This window comes from Tupaia chinensis, unplaced genomic scaffold (assembly GCF_000334495.1).
Source record: "Tupaia chinensis unplaced genomic scaffold, TupChi_1.0 Scaffold000355_1, whole genome shotgun sequence".
NCBI lineage: Eukaryota > Metazoa > Chordata > Mammalia > Scandentia > Tupaiidae > Tupaia > Tupaia belangeri.
Window position 1 is genome coordinate 6,743,496 of NW_006159850.1, and position 15,000 is coordinate 6,758,495.

General features: G+C 58.0%; 1 protein-coding gene across 1 annotated transcript in view; it reads right to left on the reverse strand.

Moving 5' to 3' along the window:
* CMIP (c-Maf inducing protein) overlaps positions 1–12,390 on the reverse strand; it is a gene marked incomplete at its 5' end in the record, with an annotated part of 93,865 nt that extends 81,475 nt beyond the window's left edge. Inside the window, 2 exon segments of the mRNA XM_014589381.1 lie at positions 2,764–2,814; positions 12,265–12,390. Coding sequence (XP_014444867.1) covers positions 2,764–2,814; positions 12,265–12,390 — 177 coding nt within the window.
* Between the last annotated feature and the right edge of the window lie 2,610 nt (positions 12,391–15,000).

Here is a 15,000-nt window from a genome sequence, read left to right on the forward strand (position 1 = left end):
CTGAGAGGAGAATGGAGGAGAAGGGATTGCATCATGGCCATTCCCCTGGGGGTGATTTCTCACTTTCTTTCTCTCTGTCTCTGTCTTCCTGGCGAGCGCACACACCCTATAACAAAAACCTCTCAAAAAAAAAAAAAATTAACCACCACAAATAAACCGAACACCACCGGAATGGAACACAAGCATCCAGGTCCTCACGAGAATGGCTAGATGCCCAAGGGTCCCCGATTCCACACTCGCTCAGTTGACTGTTTGAACTACACATGCTGCCCCGGCCCCTAAATGTTCAAGCTTAAACGTGTAAATCATCTCTCTCGCCAGTCAAGACCTGAAATTCTTGTCGTCCGCGTCGCTATCTTAGCCATCCCTCAAGGCTGCAAAGTGCCCAGAGATCCCAGAAGCGCGGCCTCCTAGCAGTGATGGGACGTCGCTGCTGAAGGAGACGCGGACCAGGGCTGACGGAAGGCAGGCTCAGAGAACGCCACTGAGGACGCCTTGCCTTCGCTGCCGTGGACCCTGGCCAGTGAGGTGATCTCCCACCTGCCAGGTAGGCTGTGCCTCCACATACATTCTGGCCAGACCTGACAAGGAGAAAGCCAGGCTGTCACTTCCTGGGGACTTGCATGTGAAACACCAGGATGAAGAGACGGAGACTCTAAGCAGTCACAGTACGGCAAAAATGGCCTCTTCCTCCAGGCTCCAGGCAGCCTCTCCGACCACCACCGTCCCACTGCAACTCCACTTCTCAACTGCCCTCCACACACTTTGCTAGAGGGTATGTGTACTTACCAGAGAAAGACGAAAGAAAGAGAAGGAAAGTGAGAAGCACCACCGTGGCACGTGGCTACGCCATAATCCCTTCTCCTCCATTCCTCCCTCCTTTCGGGAGTTTGGGCATACACGCACGGTAGTCTGATGTGTTATTTTCTTTTTCTTTTTAAATAATTATTTCATTTAACTTTATTTATTTATTTATTTATTCGTTCATTCATTTTAATTTGACTAGAGAGGGACAGAATGAGAGAGAGAGAGGGAACGTGAGAAAGCCAGTCACCAGGTCCAGGACTCGAACCACGGTCAGCTATGTGGCAGTGATCAGCACCTTAGCCACTATGCCACCTGCTGGTCTCCCCTCCCCATGTGTTTTTCCAAGCCACTAGGTTCGGGACTTGAACTGCGTGGCTGGCCATGTGAGATCCAGCTGCCTTAACCACCAAGCTACCAATTGGCCCTATGCTGGCATTTAACTCTCAAGAGGTCTCAGAAGGTCCCCCGTCCTGGGACACACTTGTCCTTGTAGAGAGCCAGGTGTCAGAGCTGTCCTCCCTGTGGAAAATGCAGTCTCCCTGGCACCTGTGGACTCCATGGGCAGATGTGTGCCACCGGCCTTTGAGCTGCTACCTGGTGCCTCCTGACCTGACTGCGTGGGAAGACCCCCAGGTACTGGGGAGGTCCAGCTGAGCCCTGTCTCAGCCCCGCTAACTATGGCAGGGGGAGCAACGACGATCCAGTCTGAGGCCGTGGCGAGGGTGGAATGGGCACGAGAGCCTGTACAGCCTGGCACTCAGTGGGAGCCCAGTAAGCGCGAGCCGTCTTTCCCACGTCGCAGCCCCCACCTGGACTCATGCTCGGCTTGAGACTCAGCCCTGGGGTGCCAAGTGAGAGGGTGGACAGCTGCCAGGGTGAGAGGAGGGCGGTGCCCCTTTGGGATCAGGAATGTACTTCTCTGGGGTTGCACTTTCATCCTTTGCCCCAGCTGTGCTGAGAGCCCCTCCAGAAGCACGAGAAGAATGTGGAATGTGGTCTCAGTCCTCCCAGCATGGCACACGGCCTCGAGTCCCACATGGGCCAGCGCTCACCCCGGTGGCCTCCCCGCCGACAGGAATGACAACAGCTCATGACACACACAGGCCACTGCAGCCACGCTCTGCTGGCTCCGCAGCCCATAGGCCTGTCATGGCTTGCTCTAAACTGAAAGGTCAGAGGGTGGGCGAGCCAGCGGCAGGTGAGAATAGGAAGATCACCGTACGGGCCCACGCCCCAGCCAGAGCGCCAGGGCTCTACTGCCTGAGTCATGGAGAACCAGGCCTTTGGTGGCTTCTCAGGAAGTCGGCCCCTAGCTATGGGACATGACCAGGATGTGACTCCTTCCGCTATGTGTCAGAGGGCTCTGGACTTTCCTGCGTAGAGCTAGAATCGGGGCTCAGAAAACTGACAACTGACAGGAAGCAAAGACAAACACGAGGGGCTTCCAAAAGTGCATGGGGAACTGGGACTGAAGCACCAGTTCATTCTGGTGCGAAGTAAATCCACGCATCACTCTCAAAACAGGCATGTCCACGAACTTTTGTGAAGAGCCTTGCTGGCTTGGGTTTGGGGTCTCCAGTAAGCTGACACATTGCCTGGCCTTTGGAAGTTACCCTCAGTCAGCATCTGTAGCCCCCAAGCCCAAGCCTTCCCTGGCCTCTGAGGCCCATCCCCATTCCGAGAACACGCAGTTCTAGGATCCTTCTGGAAGCAGGAACACAGACACTGAGCTTGCGAGCTGGTGGCTGGCAGGGTCGGGATGCTGTTTCAGCACTGCAGGGGGGCAGGTGTCCACCCCGCAGGACAAAGGGGAGGACTGTAACACACGGAGCAGGGGTCCTCGGCAGAGCGGCCCAGAGGCAAGTGCCCCGGCCTTCACACCTCTGTAACAGCCTGCTCTGAGTCCTCGCGCCCCTGCCCCGGGACATCTCAATGAGAAATGGGATCAGGACTTACCTTCCACTGCAGAGAATGGAACCACTGGTCTCGCAGGTAGCTGTTGGCGGCCTGCAATGACAAGAAGAGGACAGTAAGGTCCAGTCACCAGCTTGCAGCATCTCAGAGTACTATGCAGACCCGGCCTACTCTGTACTCTGTCTGAAAGTATCCCCTAAGACCCCAAAGAGGCTTAGGAGGGCCGTGCTAAGCTCAACACCCCCTTCTGTAAAACCAAAACAGAAGTGTCAGCCAGTGGGACTTTTCTGAAAGCAAGCCATTGCTGTCACTGGGACTTACTCTGAGCGACTCGAGACACTGTGCTGGCGAGCCTTAGCACACCTGCATCCCGGCTTCCTTAGGAGCAGGTACGGACCGAAGTGATTATAGGCATGGGATAATGGCGGAGCGGGGGGCGCTGGGGGGCCCCTTGGGGAGGGCTGCCCCAAGTTGCCTTTGCTATCCACGTATTGCCAATCAGTCCTCCCGACAGCCCCATGAGGTGGCTTCTCTGCTTCACAGAGGCAGATACCAAGGCCCCGCAAGCTCACAGCTAAATGCCATGGGGCAGCAAAACCATCCGCCTCTCCTCTGCAGCGGTTCTCAGACCGTGGGCCACCCAGCCTCGATTTCCCCGTTGTAAAGCGGGACAATAACCCTGATCTTGCAGGGACAGGGTGAGGACTAGGAATGACTCCTGTGGGGCTTCCAGACCGTGCCTGACACACGACAGATGATCACGCCCAACCCCGCCGTCGTGGTCACTGTGACCGTGGCCATCACCGACTGCTCTAATGAACCCCGACCCAGGGAGCTGCCTCTGGCCTGTGCGCGTCACTCTCTCGCAGCTCAGGGAGACACAGTGCCCACGCTGAGTCCTGCACCAGGTGCAGAGCTGAGCCTGTGGGGACCAGGCTTAGCAAGGCATGGCCTGAGGCCCGGGAAGTTGGCACTTCAGCAGCCCACCGTTCAGAGAGAAGTGAGACCCCAGAGGTTAGGGATGTCCCTAAGGACTCAGACTAGAGTCCTGGGACCAGAAAGGACACTGGCACCTGAATGGCTGCACCATACCAGAGCGTGTCCCGAGTCCTCCGGCCACCCCGGCCAGAAGTGCAGTGTCCACCCCCTAGACCTACACCACAGCCCTCTGCACCCAGAGCCCCAAGCCTGCTGGCTGAGTAAATGAACCAGCCTGATGCCAAGTGCAGCACGACTGGGCTCTCAATACCCTGGACAGTCACCGTGTGCCACGCAAGCTAAAGTCAGCCCTTGATGTGACACAGGAACTCCTGCAATGGCTGAGCCTCCAACAGATGCAGGTTCAAGTCCCAGGTCTGCCCTGGAGCAAGTTTCTTAATGACACAAAGCTCATGACACCCACCCAGGGGCTGCAGAGGCTAACAAGCAGCACCCCTGGGCTCTCCCATGAGCTTGGATGGTCTTTCACAGTCTTGGGACAATGCGTGCTCGCTGGGGTGACAGGGTACACCATGCTCGGGGGGAGCTCCACAACGATCCCGACCAAGGAAGTGACTACGGAGACTGCTCGGCCCTGCTCACGCTCAACAGACAGTGGCAACGGGTACCACTGGCAGTCAGCCAGGGGTGCTGATGGGTGGCAACGGGCTCCCAGAATGCCAGAGCCCTGATCCAGGCAAGCGCCGACCTTGGCGGATTCCATGCTACCAGGGGCATGGGGCGCCTGACCCAGATCTGGAAAGGGATGTGCACAGTAAGCTGTTGAGAGATACCCGCAGGACGAGCTGGCCCCAGCACACCCCAACCCACACTCATCTCCCTGCCTCTCAATATACCATGCCGGTCAGAGATGTAGATAAATAAAGGCCCCCCCAAGATGTCCATAGCCTCTTGTCCTCCTCAGAAATGGATGTTCCCACGTTTTTCCTGCATTTCCACGACTGCCTTTCCCGGCCACACCTCCAGCTCCTCCCAGGCCCTGGTGGTTCCTGGCGCTGCTAGACTGGGTCGTGTGCCCAGCCCGCAGGTGCGCTGCCAGCAGCGGGGACTAGCTGCCTCCCTCCCGGCCCCGGAAGCTCGGTCTGGCCACCCTTGGTCTCACAGTGTCCGCCGCCATTTGGAACTGGAGGGATTTTCCAGGGCTGTCAACGTGGACGTGGCCACATGCCGACACACGTATTCCCCTCTCGCCTGGCCTGGCAGACAGAGTCATCCGAGTTTCCAAGCTGCCCTCGGTACCCTGGCCACTGCGGCATCTCTCCTGACAGCTCAGCTCAGAGATGCTGCCTCGTCCCTGCTAGACTGGCTGCACCTGCCGTGTTCCCCATGGTACTGAAGGAGCCTTTGAGGCAGGGGCTCAGAGGGGGTTCACTGACCAGCCGCTGGGGGCTCCTCAGTCTTTTGAGTCCCTGGGGCTCCTTAGAAACAAGGAATAGACTCACAGCAAGTGCTGTCCGCATATGTGTGTACACCACGTAGACAGAGACACAAACACCCAGACACAGACGATGCACACACAACTGCAGGCCCTTTCAGAACTTCTGATGGATCGTGGGCTAAGGACCTGGGTCTAACCTGACCTCTCCCTAACTGCCGTTTTCCTGACAAGGGGTGAGGTGCAGACCCGCTGGCCGCCATCACCACTCTTCCAGCGCTCTTCCTTCCAGGCACGCGAAAGGCACGCGTGGCCACAGGCTTGCTTCGGCAGATGACACGTGAGCTACTGTGATGCGAAGTGACCTGTCACTTTCAGGTGGCCAATGTGACATTCGGTAGCCTCGCCCCTGCCATGACAACCAGAGCCATTCTAGGTGATATGCCCCACCCCCCAGACTCCAAGCTGTGCCCAATGAACACGCAGCACAAGGAGGAGGGTCTTCTGCTCCTTGGGGCCACACAGGAGTAGAGCTGCTTGTCACCAGGGCTTTCCTGGGTGGCCCTCTTCTTTAAGACTTTTTTTTTTTTTTTTTTTTTGAGTTTTGCCATAGGGCACATGTACTCACCAAAGAAGAGGAAAAGTAAGAAATAACTCCTGGGGTGACAGGCCATGCTGCAATTCCTTCTCCAGATTTTGGGCATGTATGCACACATGCCCAGCATTGAGTTTCAAGCCGCTGGGTCCAGGACTTGAACCATGGTCAGCCATATTGGAATCTAGCTGCCTTAACCACCACGCCACCTGCTAGTCTTCTCCAATGACTTTTGCACAGCACATACATCCCATTAGGAGCGCTTGGCTCTTACCCCTGCCCCATGACTTGCTGAACTTCCACTTACCCTTCAAGTCCCTCCCGAAATGCCACTTCTCCAGAATGACCCCACAATGGTCTATCCCTCCCCACCAAAACCAGGTGGTGATGCCTCACCCAACACAGCCCATCGTCCGGGGACCACCCGCCTCACTGTCCTGCTTCCCTTGGAAGTGAGTGGGGGCTCTGTCAAGTCAGGGACCACATCTGACTTGGGCACCACTGTGTCCATGTAATCTGAAGAAAGGTTTATTAAATGAAGGATTGGCTGATGTAATGAGCGAACCAATGATTGGATGAATATGTGGGTGGATGGATAGATGGATGGATGGGTGGGGGGATGGATGGATGGATGGATGGATGGATGGATGGATGGATGGATGGATGGATGGATGGATGGATGGATGGATGGATGGACAGACGGACAGATGAAAAGACAAGTGGATGGATGGGTAGCTAAAAGGATGAGTGGATGAATGGGTGGATAGATGAATGGACAGCTATGGAAGACAGATGGGTAGAGGGATGGACAAGTGAGTGGACAGGTGGAGAGATGGGTAGGTAAGCTAGATGTACAGAGAGATGAGTAAAGGACGGACAGGTGGAGAGAGGGAGGGGTGGCTGCAGGGAGGGAGGAATGGAGCCTCACTGTACCATTGCGCTCACTGAGAAAACTTCACGTGCCATGGACAGTCGCAAGAACTCTTCAGCCCTGAGACTCCTCTTTCCCAACTTAGATCTGACTAAAGCTGTACAAGCGGTCATGATGGTGTTTTCCTGAATACCTACTATGTGCCATCACAGTGCTAACTATGCAACGTCCGTCTTGGATCCTTACAATAGCCAAGGAGTCCAGAATTGTAGCCCAGTTCACAGACACAGAGAAAGAGGCACGGCGGGATCCTTCCTGCCGCCCAGGGTCACATGCAGACCTGGGCTGGAGCACAGGCCTGTCTGCCCCAGCCTGCCCTCCTACCCAGACCCTGGAACGTCTGAGCCATGTCACCACGCGTCCTGAGACACCTGAAAGCTCTACTTCCCCACGACAGCTGCTGGGCTGACGCAGGGGCAGGAGGAAGGACTGGCACCCTGCTCCAATCACAAGGAGGCCCCACCTCAAAACAAAGGGGTGGCCTGAACTTTCCTCCAAAGGGGGTGGTGGCTGATGGAGCCAGAGAGGTCATGACAGGGTGGGCTACAGGAGACACTGTCCTTCGGCTTGTCGAGTTTCTGAGGACAGAGACTACTGGGGAACCCCTGGACCCCAGACACCTCCAGTGTCTTCTGAAAGAACAGAAGGGTGACAGGGCTGCACCTCAGCCCAGGGAGGGCGCACTTCGGGGCAATGCCCATCCTGCCTGGTTGGCAGCTGAGCCAGGACGACCAGCTCGGTGGGCATGCTCAGCCCGGTGGGGAGTGCTGGAGTCAGGAGAACGCACTCAGACACGGGAAAGAGCCCCCACCCAGTGCCAGTCCCTGAAGCTGCCAAGGCCTGCCCGGGCCAGTCTGGAATTCTCCGGGTGAAGGGGAATAAATCTTTCGAATACCGAGAGGGCTTGGTTCCAGGCAAATTCTGCCTAATTTCCTCCTCGAAAGTTGCCAAGTTCCTTCTCATTGTCGTATTGTCTCGAGGGGTGAGACGCAGCCAAGGGCGCGCTGTGGAAGGCCCGCGCGGTCAGGAAAACAGGACGTGCTCTGCAGCCCGGAAAGGGCTCTTGCTGCGGCTTCCAGTAAGAGAGGAACCCGCCCGCCCTGCCCTGCTGCCAGCGTCCGGCCTCCCACGGGACTTTCGGGACCGTCCACGAGGAAAGCCGCGTCTCGGAAGCCGTCCCGGAAAGAAGCTGACGCTCTTGGGGAGGAGGTCTCGCTCTGGTCCTCGCGATCTTGTTCAAGGAGCAGCTGGTCCTGTCCCGTTTTCGTTGGTGGGTGAGCCCCTCCCCCCAAGATGCTCTCCCTGCATGGCTCTTCGATGCCCGCTGCTCTACCCCAGGGGCAGGCGTGGAGCACCCCCCAGGAGGCTTTCACTGCCCGTTTATGCACTTAGGTGGTTGGTCTCCTCACAATGACAGCCTAGCCGAAAGGGCACGGAGGAAGGAAGGAAGATAAATGGGTCCTTTCTGCAACCAGGGGTTCTAATAACACGCATTAGGGAAGCTCGGCTGAAAGCACAAAGCGCCAGGAGCACACCGACCGGCCCCACGCTGCGAGGCTGGCGCCTTTGTCTGGTGACTCGCCTTGGCAGACAGCATGCGGTGTGGGGCCGGGGAGAGGGCAGGTGTGCCCCGCCGTTCTCAGCCTGCCTGGGACGAGAGGGTCTGCCCCCACGTGTGGGAGGCACCGGTGCAAATCCTGATAGGGCAGGAGCTCTGTACAAGACAGAGGAGGGAAGAGGAGAGAGACGCAGAGAGTGAGGGAGACACACTCAGAGGTAGAGGGATGGGGGCGCGGTCTGCAGGGAGGAGCTGCGAGAGGCGAGCAAGAGACCAGAGAAGGGGAGGGGAGGGAGGGGGCGGTCTCAGAGAGGCAGAGGAAAACAGATGTGTGCAGGGGCAGAGATTCCTAAAGAGAGAGACAGAGTCATGCAGGTGCAGGAGCAGCTGCCGGCCACTGCATGGCCTGTAGGTGGAGCACGGCTGTGCCCTGTGCGGCAGGACAGGCCCGACAGGGCTGCAGGGGTGCGGAACAGTGAGGAACCGCTGCAAATGTGCCAAAGCTCTTTCCCCTGGAAGTGGGCCTGCTATAGGAAGGGCGTGCGCCCAGCACTGTCCCACAGAGCCCTCTGCAAAGGCGGTGTCCTCACCCGGCGTGTCCAGCACAGGCCACGGGTCGCACACCGAGCCCTCGAATGTGGCTGGTGGTCTGAGGCGCTGCACTGTGAATCCGACTGAATGAATGAAGCTCCCTGCAGACCACATGGGTGGCTGGTGGTGCGTACTGGACAGGCCCACTCAAGACACTTCCTCTCCGCCACCTGGGGCACTCAAAGCCCTACAAATGGCCACGACCCCTGGGCACCCGGCTTCGTCTCTGTCCCTGAGGCCAAGGGGCTGCTCTGTGATGTTACGACTCAGAGCCCCGAGATCCACACAGAGCAGGGATCCCAAGGCAAAGCACCGCCATCTGTCACGAGCAGCGCGTGGGCACCAGGCCCTCCCTGGGGTCCGGATGCTCCAGCCGCCGTAATCACGGACCTCCCTGCCTAGAGCCCATCTCCAAGATGGCCTGGAACGGTTTTGTAAACCGGGACAGCAGCTACACACTGGCCGTGAGTCACCGGGAGACAGACGGGAGGACCTGAGGATGAGGGGAAGCGAGGCGGAGCCAGCCTGGGTCTAGACCCCAGGCCACTTCCTCTGGCCCGATGCAGACGACGGCAGAGGGACGCGGTCGTCAGGGGAGAGCTGTACCCACCTGGCTCCCTGGGGCGTGGGGTGGAAGGCGCGTCTGTGTCCCTGCCCTAGCTCAGAGCTGCGCTCTGGATCCCAGAAGCTGCTGGCCTCCGCCTCCTCTGCCTCCTCGCCTCCTCTGCCCTCCTCTGCCGCTCCTCCTCCTCCCTTCCTCTGCCGTCTCTCATCCTCCCCCCCCTCTCCCCCCCCTCCCCGTCCCTGCTCCTGCCTCTGGCTGCGCCGTCCACTGGAGCAGGGGCAGCGTGCAGTTGCAACGCCGCAGGAAGAGCTCTGACGTGAAGCCACTGCTGGGTGCAGCCTGGCCAGGCGAGTCATCACGGCTGGGCCCACGGCCATGGCCGGGTTAAAGGGACATTCCAAGCGCTGCCTGCCACCCGCATCCCCTGCAGCCTCGCTGCCCCTACATCCCCAGCGTGAGCAATGCTCCGCTCCGGCCGACCAGGGGTGGGGCCGTCCCAGAGAGGAGGTCCTGCCGTTGGGGGGCGACAACCTCCACAGCCAGGGAGGTGGGGGCGCGGGGCCTCCCTCCTCCGGCTGGACTGCTTCGTGTCTCCCTGGCCCCCCTCTGCCCCTCACATATCCAGTCCCCTGCCCTGCACCTAGACTGAGTAGTGGCCCCTCAAGCCCTTAGGAGTTGTCGTCGGCTCCCCGCTGCCCCCAGGCATAGTCCGAAGCTGGGCTGACGAGCCCTGTGTGATCTGGCCGTCACCCAGCAGCTCTGGACGCATCCGCAGGCCCCAGTCCCATCTCCCCTCTCCTCCAGCAGCAGTAAACACCAACGCCCCCACTTTCCTGCATCACACCCCCACACCCCATCCAGGGTGTGTGACCTCCACCCCAACATCCTGGCCTACTCCTAATCATCCCTCTACACCCCACTCTACACTGTCCTCCCTGGGAGCCTGCTCTCCGCTCCTGTGGGTGAGTCACTCCCTCCTCTGGCTCCTGATCCCCGGGGACAGGCTTCTATCTTAGCCCTCATTTGGGTAATCATTTGTTTATGGTCCTGTCTCCCTAGAGGGCTGGGGAACTCTTCAAGGACGGCCCCCTCCCCTCCACCCTCCAAGCTCCTGAGGGGAGGAGAGTCATCTGGCTGGGATGTCCAAACGGACGGGCCACCAACCCTGTCACTGCCCACCCAGTTCCCCCTGCAGAGACTGTGCTGTGGCTTTGGAGAGGCATGGAGGCAGGAGGGAGATAGGGAGGCCAGCAGGGGGCCTGCAGGAGGGCCAAGCTGGCCTCCTCAGGAAGGATGAGTGACGAGGACAGCAGGGGGGTGGGAGGTAGGGGTGCAGAGGGGGCCAGCCAGAGGGGAAGAGAGAATGGTGAGATTCCAGAAAAACTCTGGCTGCGGTGGGTGTGGCCTCTGGTGTCCTCCAGGAGATGCCAGCGAGAAGCAGGGTTTCTCTGCGTGACATTTAGCTGTCACACTCAGCTCTGAGCTCAAAAGTCCTCGGAGGCCAAACCAGGAGCCTCGGCACTCCAGCGCCATGGCACAGCCCACGGCCACTACCGAAGTAGGTTTCAGGGGCATCTCTTCAGGAGGAGGGAAGATGCTCCCACGGGCAAGGCTGGGGCAGCTCCCTCCCCCCGACAGGGCAGGCTCTGGCAGAGGAGCCTCCTGACTGCGGTTCCTCTGGAAATCAGAGTGGCTGCCCTGATGTGATACACCGGGGCACTCCAAGATACGGAAAAACAGAATTCGAGCGCAAGTGTACTTTGGTGGAGTTCATCTACGTCTTTCTTATCACCTGTGTTTGTGATCCACTTTTGGACACCCCACATGTACCTGATTTTATGAATGGGCTGCTATGGCCATTTGGGGGCCAGCCATGTCTTCCCGTGTGGCCCCACCTCCCTAGTTTCCATGTGGTCCTGGAAGGGCTGTCCATCAGAGCCCACTGCTGCCTGTGGTCAGGGGGCACAGTGACTCAGGCTAGCACGCCCCCGAGGGGTGACTGGGACCGTAGCCACCCATCAGGATTGGGGCTTTATAAAGGAAACTGGGAGAGAGAAGGGCTCTCACTTTTTTTTTTTTAAGAGGTTTTTGCCAGGAGAGAAAGAGTGATTAGGTAGGGGGGATGGCCACTCGGCAACCGCTTCACCTCCACTCTCCTCCTAGATCTTGGGCATGCCCAGAGTGATTTTCAAGCCACTTGGTCCAAGACTCGAAGCGCAGTGGGCCCTGTGAGTGTCCAGCGACCTAACTGCTATCCACCTGCTGGTCCCTGGCTCTCGCTCCTTAAGGACTGCAAGCTCTAAGATGTGGTTTAGGGAAAGCCGCCGAATACCTTGCCCACCACGCACTGAGATTCTTGACAACGAGGCTGACGCCCAGAAGCAGGGCCAGGAGGTGCAGACGGAGGCGACTCTCAGTATCATGTGACCCCTGGGCCCAGCTACGGCTGGGGCCTTCTCATGGACTTCATAGTCGTTTTAACAGTTACAGCACGTACGTCCCGTCTCGCCCCTCAAGTTTAACCAGCACCCGTGTCGTCCTCAACAAGCAGTCCTGGTGAGCACACAGAGTTCAGCTTTTCCGAGAAGACAGCTCATCCTTCTGGATGAACGAGTGAGCAGAAACCCTCCCTCAGAGTAAAGCTCATTTGCTTTTCCTTGCAGCCCAAAGCCTCGGTTTCCCTGCTGGGTAAGGCTTACTGAAGAGTCAAGTGAGGGCGTGTGAAGCTCCGACTGGCAGGCCCGCGGAGACCCGACCTGTGCATGTCCCCCTCCCTTCCCCCGTGTGCCCCAGTTTGGCCCTTTCTTGAACTGGAGGGAAAAGTACCCTGCATTCCACAACCTGCGTCCCACCAGCCGGTTCCATCCCCCAGGGAAGCGGGGCGCGTGAGCGGGCGGAGACAGCGCTTGCTCGTGTTTACTGAGCCTACCTGCAGCAGGACCGTCCCCCCGGGAATCGTGAGCTGTAAACAGTACTTCGGCGCGTTCTCCCAGGACAGCAGCTGCACGTCCTCGATGGCGCTGTAGGAGACCGAGTTTTCCATGTACCCAGTTGGCTGCAGCAAGAAAGAGACAGGAGAGACGCGTTGGTTACAAGCACGGGAGTGACACCGAGCCACAGGGTCCTGCAAACGTCCCCACTCCAGTGACGAGCAGACAGGGCTGGTGCAGGGAATAAAGGCAGCGCTCCTGTCCTGGCTGGCTGTGTCCAGCTGGAGGGGACGGGCGTAGTGGAAACTCGCCCATGGGACTGGAGAGGCGGTACTGGGACAGACTGGGACACTGTGAGGCACCCGCGCCCAGCACAGCCGTAGTTGGAATCTCTCCCAACCCCAGGGACAAGCCCCATCTCCCACCAGAAAGTGGCAGCAGCCTACCCAGGCCTCCCTCCCTCCTCTCTCCCCAGGCTGCACATCCTCCGCTGGCATCTGGAGCCAGGCTCCAAGATGGCAAACGCCAGGCCCCCCTTCCCCTGCTCTGCCTCCCTCAATAGCTCCCAGTTGCCGGTCACAAGATCCCCACGCACACGCCCCACACGGGCCTGCTGACAGTGCCTCAGACTCAACCCACTCCTGTCCCAAAAAGGCCACAGCCCAGCCTGGCATCTCCTCCTCCACTCTCCAGGCCTCACTGCGACAGCACTTCTTAGGGGAACCACACCTCCAGCCCCCACAGCCTGCCCCGCATCCCTGTGCCCGGCAGGCTGCTCTGCCAGGTGTAGATTCAAACTGGGTGATCATCTACCAGCTCCGAGGGTCAGGGCCGTGTCTGTCCCAGCCCCGCTCTCCCCCACTGCCTGCCCATGGCAAAGGCTCAGCAAAACGTGTTGGAAGAAAGAACACAAAGGTTATAATATATACTGAATATAAAGGTCAGCGCTGGCGTGCAGGTGGGGCGAGAGCCGGTCACAGCAGTGCCATGCTCTGAGTGCACCCCGAGGCAGGCACCAGGGGACACACTAGCCACCATGTACTAGCAGCGTCCCTGTCACGCTGGCCCAAGGAGGATCAGAGGCGAGAACGGCCCAGCTGACACCTCCTGAGGCCCTGCGCGCCCACAGCCTCTCACCCCACCGTACCACCGTCTCACGGAGCGCGTGCCAGGCCCTCGTCACATTCCCTTTACTTTTTAAAGAATGCTTCAGCTCTCCTCGTTAGCGGCCTGAGGTGATCTTTGAAAATGGTTCACTATTCACTTGACTCAGAGAACCCCACTAAGTCATGCAAGTCAAGAGGTTCAAATCTTCGTGTTCACTTTAAGAACACTCGTGAAACTGCCTGGGCCATCAGGGTATGCATATCCGAAAAGCCACCAAGTGTCTGAAGAATGTCACTTCATAAAAGCAGTGTGTGCCAGTCAGTCGTTAGGATAGTGGAGTTGGTAGATGTGCCCAGGCTAAACACTGGGGCTGGACACAAGGGCAGTGGCCCAAAAAGAGTGCTGAATTTTTGCTGCACACACTTAAAAATGCAGAGAGTAATGCTGAACTTAGGGGGTTGATGTAGATTCTCCGTTCATTGAGCACAGTCAGGTGAACAAGGCACCCAAGATGCACCGTCGTACGTACAGAGCTCATGGGCGGATTAACCCACACACGAGCTCCCCCTGCCACCGCGAGATGATCCTCACTGAGAAGGAGCAAACTGTTCCTAAACCGGAAGACATCCCAGAAGAAACTGAAGAAACAAAAACTTACGGCACGGGAATAAAATCAGCATAAAAAAAATGCAGATAAAAGGAAAAAAAAAAAAAATAAAAAAAAAGAATGCTTTAATATGTATTTATTTATTGTAGAGGTTTTGTCTTAGGACACATGGGCTCACCAGAGAGAGACAGACAGCCAAAGACAGTGAGAGGGAAAGTGAGAAATCACCCCCCAGGTGGATGGCCACTCTGCAATGGCTTTCCTCCATTTTCCTCCCGAGATCTTGAGCATCCATACACATGCACCCAGCATGAATTTTAAGCCACCAGGGCCAGGACTCGAACTGCAGTCAGCCATCTGGGAGTACAGCAATCTGCTGGTCCCCATCATTCTTCTTTTTTTTTTTTGGAGAGGTTTTTGCTATAGAGCACATGCGCTCACCAGAAAGACAGAGAGAGACAGGGAGACAGACAGAAAGCGAGAAATCACCCCCCAGGAGGAATGGCCATGCTGCAATCCCTTCTCCTCTATTCTCTATTCGGGATCTTGGGCATGCACGCACATGCACCCGGCATGAGTTTAAGCCACCAGGTCCGGGACGCGAACCACGGTCGACTACATGGGAGTCCAGCAATATAGCCATTACGCTAACTGCTGGTCCCCTCATTCTTCTTCTCCAATTGCCAGGGGTCGCGTGCTCTAGCTACTGGAAGCCCACATGCTCCACCGGGTGTGGAGTGTGGTGTGCCATCCCCTCCCTCCATTTCTCTGTCTAGCTACAGGAAGAAAGCCCGCATGCTCCACCGGGTGTGGAGTGTGGTGTGCCATCCTCTCCCTCCATTTCTCTGTCCCAGCAGCAATCTGGACACACATGCACACCCAGCATGCTTTTCAAGCCACCAGGGCCAGGATTCAAACCATGGTCAGCCACATGGAACCTGGCTCCCTATGCACAGGGCTTGGCTCCTGCACTACGGGGCTGGCCCGAGACGGTTCTCTTGCTGTTGGTCACCCACAGCCA